This window comes from Poecilia mexicana, unplaced genomic scaffold, assembly GCF_051168715.1.
Source record: "Poecilia mexicana isolate PSO_F unplaced genomic scaffold, ASM5116871v1 scaffold_22, whole genome shotgun sequence".
Classification (NCBI taxonomy): Eukaryota; Metazoa; Chordata; class Actinopteri; order Cyprinodontiformes; family Poeciliidae; genus Poecilia; species Poecilia mexicana.
The window spans coordinates 351,248-368,231 of record NW_028263391.1 but is presented as its reverse complement, the minus strand read 5'-3'; the positions used below and the strand labels follow the sequence as shown (position 1 = coordinate 368,231).

Here is a 16,984-nt window from a genome sequence, read left to right as displayed (position 1 = left end):
AAATGAAAGTGTGATACAGTGTGCGTTTGTTTCCTTCTAGCAGAAGTGCCTGTGTGGCTAGCAACCAATCCAGTGACTGGATGTAGGAAGAAACAGCAGTCAGGGACATGATCAAAGATGATGGCAATGATGTTTTGAGGCCACTGACTGGCAGGCACTCTGTGAGCCGAATATCTAGGACATTGACACATTATATCAACTTCTGTGTTAACTCCATGTTCCTTTTCATTCACTTGTTACATTCAAGTGAATGTAACAAGTACTACCCACTTTTGAACATAAACAACATCAATAGCCGATAGAGCTTTGGAACGTGACGTCATTGCTGAAGACGGAGGGATATCAGTGCCATCTTTGGGGCCCATAAACATAACTGACAAAAACAACAGTCTTGCAGATTTTTTTTAATCCAAGTTACTTAAAATAATTTAGCTATGGTACAACTTTGCTGCGTTATTGGATGTAATGTCCGATCACACGACTGAAATGGTAAAAACATGGAAAATGGACTTTTGTTTCACTATTTTCCTCCTTGGAAACAACGCGTGGAGGCTAAGCTATCGGAGCTAACGAAAAGAAGACGAATGTCCTGGTGTCAGCGGTTGCGACGTCCTGATATTACCTTCTCCAACATCCCCAGATACCTACAAGTTTGCTCCAGACATTTTTATTTTGGTGAGTGTCTAAATTCGCTTTGTTGATGTTGTGTCATATTTTTTTGCTATGGTTTTGTCCGGGTGTACTCATGTTCAGTTTCTGTTGAGTTCATTTAAGTGGGTCAACCTTGTTTAGGTCGGGCTTATATTGTTTATGTAGCATAGTCAAAGTTTTGTCAGTGGACATCGAGGTTATTACATTATTGTGAAGAAAACAATTTAACTTTTTTAGTGTTATCAGATTTACAGTATTAATACTGATGTGTGTTCTGATATGTCCTCTTAAAGGCAAACCGACGTATGAAATGGATGAGCTCAATCCTGACTGGGTTCCAGTGCTGAATGTGGGTCACAGCGAGGTAAACACCACAACATCGGACCAACAGGCGCGTCAATTAAAGAGGCGATACAGCAAGACCATGGTGGATTAACAGGTTACAGAGACTGTTTTCATTATTTACCCCAGAAGAGATAAATAATGAAAACACAGTAGCAGAGGCAACAGAAGAGGAGCAAGTTGGAGAGGCTGAGGAGGAAGGAACCCCAGGAGAGGAGCTCAGCAAGGCTGCAGACTCTGAAGAGGAACAGGAACCATTTGTGTTGAAATATGTGTACAGTTGGAAGTGGCTGTTTTCTCTCATTTTAATAATTTAATGTGACTGAACATAAAAGAAGAAACAAGGACAATACATTCTTAAAACCCCACAGTTGTAAAAAAACTCTTTAAATCCCCGGTGGCTCTGTGGCCTTGATGTTATACTTCCACAGAGCCATGGTATCAAGTTGAGGTCCAGCCTGCAATTTGTCCCGTCGAGTTAAATAAATAGATATTTTTGCTTCTGCAATTAAATAATTGATTTAAAACTAGTGGCTTGAGTGTAATGCACCCTGTTAATAAAAATAGAATTGGTAAAAACCACGCCAAAGACGCTAAAAAATCTTGATAAAAATTTTAAAATACCAGTCAACTGTACACAATCCATAAAAACATGAAAAACACTTAGACAAACTGCAAAAAGGACACTCATTTAAAACCCCAGCACTGATGACCGATAAAAAAAAGTTTGTTGCAATGGAGCCGTGAAGGATCCTCCACTAAAGGTCACCAGTCCTTTTCTTTATAGGAGGCTTATAACAGAGAGAAAAAACTATATGTATATTTATGTGAATTTTAACCAAAATAATTATAATAATTGTATGCATTTATGAGATTTTTAATTAACACATATGTTTGGAGCCACCTAGTGGTGTGATGAGAGACTGCATGCAACGGGTCCTTCAGGCACTCTCGCGGCTTCCCCACAAGAATTCTGAGGAGTGCTGGTGGAGGCAGGTGGGAGAAAGTTCAATTCTTTTTTTACGTAGGGTCATATTTTTCTAGTTCAACAATTAATGAAGTAAGCTACTGTAAGAATATTTAACATCTACAAATATAATCTGTAAAGTTTTCTTGTGGTCGGGCTGGAAAAGTGTGACCCTATGAGTGGGAGCTGCACCAGTTGGTGTTCATGGCTGACCACTCAGTCACGGCGCTAACTGTGTCTTTTATTTTTCAGCCTGTCGGACCACCTGCTTGCAGTCAGTCACATTGTGAGGAGTTTTTCGTTCTTTGTTGTACTAGGTGACCAACAACTAAGTAAGACACTGGTGCCGTGACTCTGTGACTCCTGATCAGCTTGATGCTGTTCACCCAGGTTGCTGTCATCTACCTACAAGCTACCTCTTCACTTCAAGACGTGTCAAGACACCTGAGCCACAAGGTTAAAGGACTGAAGGCAGAGTATTGGCTTCATTGCCAATAAGTAACTGATTTTTATCTGAGTGTGTTTTATTTTCAGTCTTCCATTTTGAAATGGCAGAGAGATTCCAACCAAATGCTGAGAATGTGACCAGTCAACCCTCCTTAGGGAGACGTAGAGGTGTAATGGGTCTCACTTTTCAGTCAGGAGTAGCAGTTGGGTCGGATTTTTGTGCCTCACCTGTTACCTGCAAGAAAGGGCGTAGGAACGAGTCTGTCATTGGGGGGGACACATATCAGAAACCTGACAGATCAGTAAATAGCTTTAGCAGAATTGTCAAACAATGATGCCATCCAGGGCCGTGCAGGGACCACTAAAGGGGCAGGTGCTCAAAAAAAAAAGGGCACATCTCACCGCATTGTAGGACAGAATATTAACAAAGCCACAGCTTCAGAGTTTAATAAACAATGATAATTTACAAAATCGTGAGATATACAATCAAAGCTAAGGAAAATCTCTATATAGAGCATACAGCTATGCATATGTAAGATATTTTATTAGTAATTTCTTTCTGCAGGTCTATTTTGTTATAAGAAAGTATTGCCATATTCAAACCCGCAATTTAGCAGGATATGTAAATCAGAGCTAGACCACCAGACATATTTTGCCTTTACAGAATTACACTATTAAAAATGTAAACAACAAATAATTTTAGTACGTTATTATGTGTCAGAAGAAGGCTTAGAAAATAATACAAAAAAAAAAAAAAAAAAAAGTTTGACCAAAAGGGCACTTGGGGGCAAAGGAGCAAAAGGGGCAGGTGCTCAAGCCCCCTCAGCCCCTCCCTCTGCACGTGCCTGATGCCATCAACACATCAGTAACACGTTACTCTAATCTGACCCTTGTTTCAGTAACAAGTATTCTAACATGTTACTATTTACAATCCAATAATCAGATTAAAGTTATGCAGTATAATGACCGTCATTCCAGGATGAACACTCACTTTAGCATTTGCCTGTCACAACTAGCAAGCCAAATACTCTGGTAGCACAGACAGGCTACCAGATTCTGATATATTTTATTGGTCAAAAGACATTTGATTATTGGTCAAAATGCATTGACATAAATTGACTGGTAATTGAACAGGTTCTGCCTCTTTCTTAAACCAAAGTAGAAAACAGCTCATAAAATAGGACTCGGCAGTTTTAAACTCAATACAGCAGTTTGACCAACAAAAATAAAATCTAAACAAGTTTTGTTCTTCTTGAACATCTCTCTACATCAGTGCAACAGTTTGATCTACAAAATAAATAAAAATTATACTTTTCACATCTAACAGACACCTTAGCTCCTCACTGTTAACTCAGTCTCACTTTCCAGCCCTGCATTCAGTAACTTACCAAAGATCCATGAAAAACACTGAAGCAAAAAGACTAAATGTTTTTTTTTTCCCTGTCATTTTCAGCCGCAAACATTTAACTAAAATATCTACAGTTATGTGTTTCTGTCTCTGCCTCCCTCTGACTCTCTGCAGCCTGATGTTCCTGCATGGATTTACAACAGACACTACAGTGATGTACAGCGTCAGAATGTGAACGAAATATAAAAAGTATGTTTTTATCATACAGAATGAGAATTTAAACAACTTAATTTTCAGATGTATACATTATTATACATCTCAACTCTATTTACTGTGTAGCAAAAATTTTCACTAATTTATTTTTAAAACTCTCCTCAAGCACTTTTTTTATTGTCTCCTGTAATTAATATAATTTTTAATGTAATTAATTAATATAATTTTTATATCTTTACACTGAAACTCCACCTGGCTCTCTTATGTCTTCCCTGACCTGCTCCTCTCATAATAAAATAGTTTAGCTTATTTAAAAATTAAAAACAGTTAATACATATTTCAGTAAACTAAATGAAGATCTCACCAGAGCTTCTTCACCTTTCCTCAACATCATTCTAGCACTGCTGTTCTCCTAAATATCTAAATAATATAATATATATATCTGATCAACGGGGTTTTGCTGAACTGAAAACACGTAGATTAGTTTGATTGAGGACATGGTTTGGGGAAGACCAACCCAGATAGCACACGATGTTAATTCAATGTTGAATTATTATCACAAAGGTTGCATGTATGGTTGAGGTCGACAACTGACGGTGGATCAACCATAAAACAACCATCCACCTCTAGCCAATTAACTAATGTTGAAACTGTGTCATTAAATCAATGTTGTTTTGTGGTTGAAACCTAATGAATGAAATGCCGAGATCTGATCAATATCTGATCAATGTTGAATTAATGTCAGCTGTTTTGCCACACACCTTCTTCCCCTCCTCTCCTTCTCATCAGGGCTCTGGGTGAGAGCATTTTATTACTGAGCAGGGGATCTCACATTTTTAATAATACTGTAGATCAGGTGTCTTTGGAAAGTTTCTTTGCAAAGGGGAAAAGGCCCAGAGAAGAGACAGGAGGATGGATTTATCCCGGACCGGTAGGTGAGTCAAACATTACAAGCCGCTCTGCGTAACATGTGGCGATCGCATGTTACGCAGGGAATGAAGCTTCAAGCTGCTTCGCCACATAGAGACCAAGCAGGCTGTGGATATAAGCAACACCTCGGGTGTCATTGTCTCTCATCACTCCCTGATGGGACCGTCTCGTTGCAGAGAAACAAGCTTAGGGCTCCGTTAGTCATTATCGTGAGATAAAATTTTCACGAAAGTTAAATGTTCTTTTGTGCTTTTGTGGCGCATCTGTATCTTATTTTGAAGGGATATGTGAACGTTACCATAGTGACCAGAGTCAGAGAGCGTTTTGGCAGTGGTCGAGAGGAGATGAGTAGAGCTTGTGAGTCTTAAGTCTGGTTTAGAAGGCAAGATTTAAGAATTGTCGGCCGATTCTCCAAACCTCTGTGATCACAGAGCTGATAAAAGTACAACAGGTTCGATCGGTACATGTTCAGCCACAAGGCAGGAGAAACAAACCACACAAACCGATTCCAGTCACAAACATCGCGATTCCGGAAGAAAATCCACAAAACCCCCAACATAGCACACGGGAATTTAGAATGACCAAACACGGATGACGATGTAGAAGCAATAGTGACAGTTTGTGGAGACATTTTAAGAGATAAAAGAAACAAAAAGAAAAGGCGTGGATAAAAGACAACGGGAGCAGTCGCTCTATTTGCTGCACTATGATTTGGAGGCGACTATGTTTTTTCATAGTTAACATTTTTAACTGAATAAACATAAACATATATAATAATGACCTTTACATATAATAATAAACATTTCCACATATCATCTCTGATATCCATCGGACTCTCAGTTGCGCGATATGTCAGCTGTTTGGGATTCCCCTCTGTTCTTACATCACCGCGCTGATTGGCTACCTGTTACATTCAGCAGGTTGTATTCTCGTTCCCAGTCAGGGAAAACCCGACAGGCTGCGATAAAAGGGCCAAGACAACCCAAATTGGGCATATTCAGGATTTAGCGGGAACACCAACATGCAGAAGCCTTATCTGACGGTTCACACCCTCCTCCTCCCCCGGGCCGCAGCAAAATTTTCTAAGTCTTGACCGGTCTGTGGTAATAAAAAGGTTGGGGACCACTGCTGTAGAGGATAGTCAGTGGTGATTCCTTTCTGTACATTTTTTTTACTTGTTAATACAAATTCTTACTGACTGTTTGTCTGTGATATATTGACACGAAAACATCTACAGCTTACTACAAGGAGTGGAGCGGTCCACCCCCACCATTTACATTAGTGGGATGTCCCAAACACATAGCCTCTTCGCTGTTGGCTTGTTTGCAAAAGATGTTAATTCAATGTTGAATTATGATCACAAAGGTTGAATTTATGGTTAAGGTCAATGACAGAAGCTGGATCAACCATCAAACAACCATTCAATTCTAGCCAATTAACATCCATTGATTGAAATGCCAATATCAAATCCAGTGTTTTTCAGCACCAGTCCACCAGGCACACTGCCCTGCAAGTTTTAGGCATTTCCCTAATTCAGCACACATGATTTTAATTGACATCTGATTAGCAGGGTTTTGCTGAACTGAAAACACACATGTCAGTTTGCCTTGAGGATAAGGTTTGGGGAAGAACTAGTAATCTAAGTGTTCAATCAATGTAAGCTTTTTTTGCACCCCTCCACCTCCACCCACCATTCAAATGCCCAACCCCTTTCCCTCCACCGCCCACCCCTCACCCCTCAAATTAACCACTACATGTTGAGAACAGTGGGTTGCGATTCCTTTCTGTACATTTTCTTACTTGTCTGTAAATATTATTACTGACTGTGCATAATGTGTTGACACAAAAACATCTATAAGTCTCTACTAGGAGTTTTACAGTCCTCCTCCCCGTTTTTACACTTTTGGTTTGTCCCAACCAAACAGCCACTTTGCTGCTGGCTTGCTTGCAACTGGCTTCTGAATTGAATTATCCTCTGAGCAGTTTTATGGTAAGTTTTTCAATATTACTTTGATCTTAAATGTGTTTATTGAAAAATAAGGGCATTGTTTTGTGCCTATAGTAATCCTGGGTATTTTGGGGCAAAACAGATATTTTTAATAATTGAGGTCATGTCTCCTTTTGTATTATTTTCATCCTACCCACCACTCCAGGCCTAAGTATGAAATCCTGTGAGATTTTGTGGGATTTGAATTTTTAAAAAAGGGCGGGGCCTATTGTTTGGTCTGGGAGAGCATGTGGTGGATAAGTGTAAGGCTGGCTGCTCCAGGTGGCTTTAAATTGTTGCGATAGTAATCACTTGTGTTTAACTTTTTATTATGATGTGCTTAGATGTGCCTCTGTTCCAGAACAGCTGAGTTGGATGATTACATGACCGTCTGCAGCCATCAAGAAGTGCAGAAGGTTGTTAATCATCCACAGATTCAATCCAGGTGAGGCAGAAGGGAAACCCTTAAAACATGTAAGGCAGGTGAAACACTGAACTAGACGGTGCAGGAGGTAAGCAACTGTGGACAAAACTGTGGAAATTCAAAGTTGGAGAAGGAAGCTGCAACATGGCTGTTTTTTTTTTTGGTTGATCCAGTTTGACGCCTTTGTGGAGAACCTGGAGAGTTGTATGTTGGAGCGACGCAGAAAAAACAAAAATAGAAACATCGCTTTTAGAAAAGGCAGTTTTGGCATAAACTGGTATGTGGATGGTTCAGATGGAAATGGAGGTAGGAAATGAGAAAGACGGAGATTTTGAAGGGTGGATGTCAGTGGGAAGAGGGAGGGAGAGAGGTCGTGGAAGAAATAAAATGGATGAAGGAAAGGGCATTGGTGACAGCCAAGGCAGTAAACGGGAACTGGAAGGTAGTTCAGAAGAAGAAAGGATAGTGAGGAGGAAGGTTGTGAGGGAGGAATTTAAAGAATTTAAAGTAATATTAAAGTAATATTAAAGTAATATTAAAGTAATATTAAAACTGAAAAACGAGGAGGAACAGGATAAAATCAGCCCCTTTGGGGTGTTAAGAGAAATTAAAAAGAAAATTGGAGATGTTGAAATGGTTAAAATTTTGAGAGACGGAAATCTATTGATAGTATGTAAAGATGTAGAACAAAAAAATAAAGTTTTAAATGTGGATAATATTTGCAAAAGATCTGTGCTGGAGAAAAAAATTATGGGAGAAAATAAAAAAATTAGAGTGATTTATGGGATACCTCTAGATGCAGATCTGGATAAAGTTAAGAGAAGTGTTGTAGGTGCAAAAGTGAATAACTTGAAAAGATTGTCAAAAACAGTGAATGGAGAAAGAGTTGGAAGTTTGTCAATCCTTATTGAGTTTGAAGGAAAAGAGTTGCCAAAAAACATCAACTAGGATACCTCAATTTCCAGGTCAGACCCTATGTACCTCCACCACTTAGTTGTTTCAAATGCCAAAGGTATGGACACATAGCAGCAGTTTGTAAAGGGAAGCAGAGATGTCCAAAATGTGGAGAAGATCATAAATTAGAAGAGTGTAAAGAAGAAGCACAAGAAAAATCTTGTAACTCTGGAGGGAATCATAGTTGCATTTGGAGGATGTGAAGTAAGGAAGAGGGCAAAAGAAATCGTACAGATTAAAACAACTAAAAACATAAGCTATGCAGAAGCAGTTAAAAATGTGAAGGAACAGAAAACAATAGAGATTGAACAGTGAGTCAAACTACACAGCAAAGCAAAGCAAAGTATAGACTGAAGATAAAGTCACAGTACCAGTGGAAAAACTATTATTCATAGCATATGTTATCAACTGCACTGACCAAGCCAAACACAAAACTGAGAAGATTAAAATAATAGTGAGAGGAGCTGAAAAGTTTTTGGGCTTTAAAGAGGGATCATGGGAGAACATAAATAAAAAGTTGGAGGAAGATGGGAGACCAGGACCATCAGGTGAAAACGGTTCATGTTAATATTACAATGTATGCTAGAAGTTTAATTGCTAATGGACAGGAACTTAAAGGTTATATTGATGAGCTTGAAGAACAACCGGAAATTATTTGTGCTCAGGAAACATGGTTAAAAACATTAGACTTTGTGATTAAAGGTTATGATAGTGTAAGAAGAGATCGATCAGAAGGAAGTGGAGGAGGATGTGGAATATTTATAAAACAAGGAATACAATATCAGGTATTAGGAAAAGGGAAAGAACTAGAGTATATAGTAATTGAGATATGGGAAGAAGAAGGTAAATTCAAAATAATACATTTTTATAATCCATGTAAGACATTAACGATTGAGATAATGGAGGAATTAGCTGAATATCTGGAAGGGAAAGTAATTTGGTGTGGAGATTTTAATGCAAATAGTACAGTGTGGGGTAAATGTAATGATAAAAACGGACAAGTTATAGAAGAATTAATGGAAATAAAAAATCTAGTATGTATTAATGATGGAAGGGGAACAAGAATTAATATAAGAACGGGGATGGAATCAGTTATTGATTTAACAATTGTTTCAAATGTTTTAGCTGGTATTTGTGAATGGTTCATTGATAAAAAAATCTACAATAAGAGTAGGACTGAATCTAAATAATAAGAATATAAAGCTTGGGGAAAAAGTTAAATTTTAATAAGGCAGACTGGATTAAATTTAGACATACAAGTCAAATAAACTTAGAAAAAGTAGATATCAGTATGCATATAAATGATGCAAATTTTATAATTTGTAAGATAATAATGGAAGCAGCAGATCATTCTATAAAGAAATCAGGAAGTAAGATCGATAAGAAAATGGTGCCATGGTGGACAAATGAGTGCAAAGAAGCAATAAAATTAAAAAATAAAGCATTTAAGGTACTCAAACATAACCCAATTTAGACAAAGCTGAAATATTGGCAAGAACGTTTAGTAAAATTCATAGTTCAAATAATATTAGTGAAAAGGGAAGAAAAGGAAGAGAACATACAAAAATTATATATAAAGATTTAGTACAGAGTGTTGAAGAAACAAATAATTTGTTGAATGTTGAATTTACAAAAGCTGAATTGAATAATGCACTTAAGAATACAAAAAACACGACACCAGGTAAAGTCCAAATCTGGTATAGAATGATAAGGCAACTCAGTGAAAAATCTAAAGATATATTATTACAATTATATAATAATAAAATTTGGAAGGAGGGAAAATTACCATGGAATTGGAAGGAATCAATTATACCAATAGCCAAACCAGGAAAAGATCATTCAAACCCAGAAAATTACAGACCAATAGCTTTAACATCAAATCTATGTAAAATAATGGAAAAATGATTAATAATAGACTAGTATATTATTTAAATAGTAAAGGACATATGTCAAAATATCAAAGTGGTTTTTGAAAAGGGAGGAGTACAAATGATCCAACGTTATGTTTAGAGCATGAAATTAGAAGAGCTCAAGGAAATAAAGAAAGTGTAGTGGCAGTATTTTTTGATATTGGAAAAGCATATGACATGATGTGGGTGGAGGGATTATTAATTAAATTATGCAAATTGGGTAATAAAGGGAGAATATTTAAATGGATTAAAGACTTTTTATCAAACAGGAAAATACAAGTTAGAATAGGAGAAGTTATCTCAGGAAAATATGCAGTAGAAAATGGAACTCCACAAGGGAGTATTATAAGTCCATTACTGTTTTCAATTATGATAAATGACGTATTTAAAGATATTGGAAAAGACATGGATTGTTCACTTTTTGCAGCTGATGGAGCTGTTTGGAAAAGAGGGAAAAACATAGATTTTATTGTTAAAAAATATTATTGAAATAGAGAAATGGGCGTTGCAATGGGGATTTAAGTTCTCAGTTGATAAAACGAAAGTAATGATATTTACTCAGAAAAAAATAAATAAGGAAATAAAATTGAAATTATATAATCAAGAGTTAGAGCAGGTAAAGTGTATAAAAATTTTTAGGAATATGGTTTGATGAAAAACTTAAATGGCATATACATATTCAAAAAGTTGTTGATAAATGTAAGAACATTTTGAATATTTTGAGATGTTTGGCTGGCAGTGACTGGGGAGCAGATAGACAATCACTAAAACAGATTTACACAGGTATGATAAGATCCAACATAGACTTTGGTTTATGGTTCAGCAGCTAAAACACATCTGGTTAAATTAGACATTATCCAACATCAGGCATTAAGATTATGTACTGGAGCATTTAAAACCACACCAACAGCAGCCTTAGAAATAGAAATGGGAGAAATGCTGTTAGATTTAAGAAGAACAAAATTAGAAATGAATTATTGGTTAAATTTGCAAGGCAATAACGTTGATCATCCAACTCTGGTAATTTTAAATCCATGTTGGGAAAAAGATAAGAAAGAGATGAGGAGTTTTGGATGGACAATTGAAAATAAAAAAATTTAAAATGAATAATTTAGAAATTAGTCGAACAACACCAATATCAATTATACCACCCTGGGTTCTACCAGAAGCAAAAGTAGATATGTCAATATTAGAAAAAAAAACAAGATAAATCTTACATTGTAGATAGTTATTCAGTGCAATTATATTTAAATAATTATTACTAATACAGTCAAATTTATACTGATGCATCAAAAATAACTGGGAAAATAGGAATAGTTTGTATTACCAGAATTCAATATAAAAATAGGAAAACGAATTACAGATGGGTTATCACTATACACAGGAGAAATGTTGGCAATATTATTAGCTTTACAATGGGTAGAAGATATAAAACCATTAAACGGTAATATGTTCAGATTCAAGCTCTGCATTAGTAAGTTTAAAAAAATAATCAAACAGATAGTAGGATGGATATTTTGTTAGAAATATTACATACATTATTCAGAATACAAAACATGGGTTTGACAGTTGTATTTGTGTGGGTTCCAGCACATATTGGAGTAGAAGGAAACGAGAGGGCAGATAAAATGGCAAAATGGCAGTTCAAAATCCTATTGGTTTTACAATTAAAATAAGTAAAGCTGAAGGAAAGAGTATTGTTAAAGAGAAGCTGATGAAAGTTTGGCAAAAAAGGTGGGATGAAGATAAAACAGGAAGATGGTTTTATAAAATTCAGAAGAATGTAGGAGAAAGAAGAAAAAGGAGGAAAGAGTGATAAGATTAAGATTTGGACATTCAGGACTTAATTATACACTTTAAAATTCAAAAACATAAAACTGGCAAATGTGATTGTAATAAATATGAAACCATAGAGGATGTTATATTAGAATGCCATAAATATGAAATAGAGAGAAGTTATATGAAGCGAGAGTTTGAAAGTATTAAGGAGAAGGTTAATTTATTAGATATATTGAGGAAGAATTTAGGGAGTAAACATATGCAAATAATTATTCGATTTCTTAAGAAAACTAAATTATTTCCTATGAAATAATTTAGTTTTCTTAAGAAATCGAATAATTATACTATACTATAATTTAATTATAGTAAGTGTGTTTGTGAATGAAGGCATGATATACAAAGTTGTGCATAAGTATGTATGTTTTAAATGTGAATGTGTGAGTGTATGTTTAGATAGAATATATGTATGTATAGATGAGGATAAATATTTAAACCATCACGAGCCACACTCCATACCAGTAAGTGGCGGTAATGCTACTAAAAGTTTCTTGCCAACCGCCATAAAATCGACAAGAGAAGAAGAGGAAGAAGAAGAAGAAGAAGAAGAAGAAGAAGAAGAAGAAGAAGAAGAAGAAGAAACAGAAACAAACAAAACCCCAAACTCGCTCGGTGGCCCCACGTTCATTTCAGAGTTCCCGAAGTCTTTTGAAAACTTGACCTAGATAATCGTGAAGAGGTAGAATGTAAAAGGAACAAGGGAGTGACCCACGGCGAGCTACGAGTTCTGTTGCTGTTTTAGTTTAGCAACTTACTACAGTTTAGCCTAGCTTACATGTCTATGGCGTCCCCAATAGATCTCCCACTGGTCGGCTCGGCTTCATCCTCACTCTCAGCTGCGGAGACAAAGCTGCCTTTTCTTCGTCAGCAGCTCCACTCTGCGGTCTCCTCCCCGGGCAGTGTGATGGTGGAATCGGTTGACGAAGTTGAGGGTTTGTACGTGGCGGTGGAACGCTGTCCCCTGTGCACCACCTCCCGCCGTAGGCTTACTTGTGCCCGGTGCATTCAGGCCGGAGACTTCGTATTCTTCGACGGGAGGAACAGTGAAAGGTAAAGGTATCAGTAAGATCTAAAATCTGCTATACTTGTGTTTTTCTGTGTAACTCCCCCACTCCTCCCCGAGGAGCGGAAACTGGCAGGCGGATTAGAGCTTTACAGAATAACCCATAGCGGTTACTTAAAGAACCACTTCCATTTCGGTATTTTTTTATTAATATATGTCTATAAAGCTATGATGATTTTAATATTTGTCATTCCCCAGTTAAGTTAGTTTTAAGTTGTATATTCGACACTCGGATAGTGGCTTACTGCAAAGGTCATTGCTTCTTGTAGTCATGTGACAGAAAGGATGGTTAGCTTCGGGGTAGTCAGCATTTTTTAAAAACTTTATTTAGTCAAAGTAAACACAAACAAGTATGGCAATTAACAATAGTGTAACTCTATTGCTGGGTTTTAGATGACGTAACATTGACGTCACACAATGCAGATGGAGGGCAGGAAGTAAATGCAGCTCGTTTACTTCTATTGAGCCAGCATCAAAATGCCTACAGTCTGAGTCATGTATGGTTGTTCCAACCGTTTTAATAGAGAGAAAGGTAAACGTTATTTTCATGTTTCAAAGGTAGTTGGTCAAAAGGGAGTTAATTATAAAAAACTTACCAAAAAAGAAAAGAAAAGTGGATCAACAACCTACAGCTAAAATCAGGAGGTGTGAAAACTAACAATGCCAGTTTGCAGCACCACTTTCTAAGAGATAATGACCTGATCTTTTAAATCAGGCGTGTCAAAATCCAGTCCTCAAGGGCCACAGTCCTGCAGTTTTTAGATGTGCCTTAGGTACAAAACACTGGAATCAAATGGCTTAATTGCCTCTTCCTTGTTGTGTAGATAGGTTCTCCAGAGTCCTGCCAATGACCTAATAGACCAGTGGTTCTTAACCTTTTTTGAGGTACCGAACCCCCCAGTTGCATATGCGCATTCACCGAACCCTTCTTATTTCAAACCCCCTCGCCCCTGCTTTGTCATCACCCAGCAAGTGATGACAAAGCGGGACGCGTCATCACGACTTTACACAAGTGTGTCTTTACCTCCGCGGCAGAGGCTCCGCCGAACCCCTGAGACCGACTCATCAAACCCAGGTTAAGAACCACTGTAATAGACCCTTTTCACAGTGACGTCAGACAATGGCCGTTATGAGTCGAAGAGGTGCATCTTTACTTCCGGTGTGATTTTGCCTCGGGAAACCTGACTGAAAAATTCATGGATACTCATTATCTTAAGGATATAAAAGTAAGGTTAGTAACAGCAGCATTTAACTGTTAGATAGCCGTTATTACTCATTGTCAAGTCACCATTCTCTAACTGTGTATAAAATAAACAACCTGCGATCAGAGAGTAAACCAGCTAGCAGCAGCTTTAGCCACAGTTGGGTAAAATATACACCGCTGTCTGTCAGTGCGAAATTGTTAAACGTTTCACTTTCTATATTAATGTAAAATCACTGACATCTTCAAACACTGTTGTTTAGAAAAGCATTTTAAATATTGACTTAAGTGCTATCTGCCAAATAATTTACATATGTGATTCATAATTTCTCCTTTTGTTTTATTGTCCATCTTTATCAAAAGTAGCCTACCTAACAACCTACCATATCTGGGATGCTCTTGTTCCTCTGTCCATGGCAGGTTCAGTCAATCAGCTGTAGGACATCTGCTGCCTAACGTCAACCTATCATGGGCCTCTTGATTCAAAAGGAGACAAACCAGTACAGAGCCTCCCTGCTCCTGCAAGTCACACTTCTTGGATGAACACTGACTACTGCTAGCAGCTGTGTTGGCTGCTAGCCAACACAGCTGAATGAAATCACACAATGAAATCTTTGTGCATCTATCCTTTAATTATAAATGTATCTATTAATAAATGAATTGTTATGTAGAGTTCTGTAAAAACTATTGTAAATAGCTATTGTAAATGGTCACCCCCAAACTGGAGCAGTGGCTCAAACAGATCCCAGGAACAACATCAGACATCTCAGTCCAGAAATGTGCAGTTCTAGGCACAGCCAAGATACTGGAGGAGAACCCTCAAGATCCCAGGCCTCTGGTAGAGGACCCGAGCTCAGAGGATAAAAGAGACCACCCGCGGAGGGTGAGAAGGGAATTTTTTATTTTATTATATATATATATATATATATATATATATATATATATATATATATATATATATATATATATATGTGCTGCATAAGATATGGCATAATACAATATATAATATTTAATAAAATACAAAGACTTAAATCTTATTGTATAGACTAGGTCATCAAATCACTCCGTTGCCTGTAGGAATTTTTAATGTCCAGCAGATGTCAGTATTCAGTGACAGTATTGACAGAGTTTTGCTATGGGTCAAAACAATACATGACGCCTCATCTACCCATCACTAGTATCATTCAAAGAGGAATTTGTCCAGTTTAGATTATGTTGATGAAGAAAACATTTTTGCAAATGGTGATATATCTTCAAATCGTATTTGTGGCAGCTGCTTTGGAGTCCAGAAACAGCGTTGACTCCACACACCGGAACTGAAGGTGCACCACATTGAGTCATAACAGATGTTGTCTGACGTCATGTGAAAAGGGTCTATTATTCCATTCAGGTGTGGTGCACCAGAGCCACATCTAAAAGTTGCTGGACAGTGGCCCTCCAGGAATGGAGTTTGACACCTCTGGTTTAAATTGTATTTTCAAATATTTTATTGGACAGTTACTTAGAAAGACAAGCATTCAAATGTAAGGTAAGATATAATATTTTTATGCCCCAGGTTGGTTGTCCTCAGAGTGCTAATGTTGTTGGCAGCTAACACAGTGCCGAGTTACAAATGCTTGACCCAATCTGAAACTGAATGATTGTATTCTCCAGGCTTTTGAAAACTTTCTTCTGGCTCATTGCAGTCTGCAGCTCCAGATAGTTAGTTATGTGGATCGCCTCAACATGGGTAAATCCTCAAGATTATATGAGAAGTCTTTTTTACAGAGATAATATGGATCATATTCTAAATATACTCATATTTTTTTTTATGGCCACTCGTGATCAATTTTTCTCTGTTTTGAACCAGAGAAATCCACTTCTCGACCTCCATCTGAATTTCGCGCGTCATCTGGGTCACGTGTCTGAAACCCAGCAATAGAAGGCATAGCAGAGGCAGGCTTAGGAAGGGGATTAATATTTTAGGATTAACATGAATTGGTGGACGATTCCATTAATATTTCAGTCAGGCATTCATATGTTTCAATACATTTCAGAGATTTAAAATACAACTGTAATTCAGATAAAAAAAATTATACTGGGGGTGATCTTAGCACTCTTTATGAATAAATATTTTGCCAGACAAAATATCAGATTACAACAGAGTTCTATTGTTTTTTGTTTTTTTTAACAACACTTCAAAAGTTATATCTCTATAAATAAATTCAGGAAATGCAATTTTTGGTTTGATCCACTTTTCTAAGCAATACCAAAATGGGGTACATGGTCTAGACATGGTCTATTGTTCCTATGTCACTTTCACAGAATAAGCATTTATTTTCATCAATATTAAAGCAATTTATTAGTGGCTCTTTTGAGGGGCAAATTGCCAGGGTTTCCCCCAGAAAACTTGCAAAGCCCGGTGGTTGGTGCACTGAGGCAGTCCACCGTGTTTTTGTATTAAAAGATGTTAAGTAGACAGGATATGTAAAAATATTACTGGGTAATTACCCAGTAATTTCCCATAAGATAATTATATGTTATGTGAAAACATTCCCAGTGAAATGCTATTTAAACCCACAACTAGTCTTAAAAACAACAAGACAAGAAATAAATTTAAAATTGGTTAATCCAAATTAAGTCAATAATTTCATCAGACCCCCCAGGACTTCAGGAGCCCATAAATGCTAATATTTTATAACAGACCACATATAAATAAAACGTTTGTTTAT

General features: G+C 37.0%; 1 protein-coding gene across 2 annotated transcripts in view; it reads left to right on the top strand.

The window, feature by feature from the left end:
- Positions 1 to 12,533: 12,533 nt before the first annotated feature.
- Positions 12,534 to 16,984, top strand: part of atg14 (autophagy related 14) — a 47,633-nt gene continuing 43,182 nt past the window's right edge. Inside the window, exon 1 of one of the 2 annotated variants that reach the window (XM_088002622.1) lies at positions 12,534 to 13,059. In XM_088002622.1, the coding sequence (XP_087858748.1) occupies positions 12,785 to 13,059 (275 nt within the window). In that variant the 5' untranslated portion in view covers positions 12,534 to 12,784. The remainder of the gene's footprint in view (positions 13,060 to 16,984) is intronic. The other variant, XM_088002621.1, reaches the window with a different exon arrangement.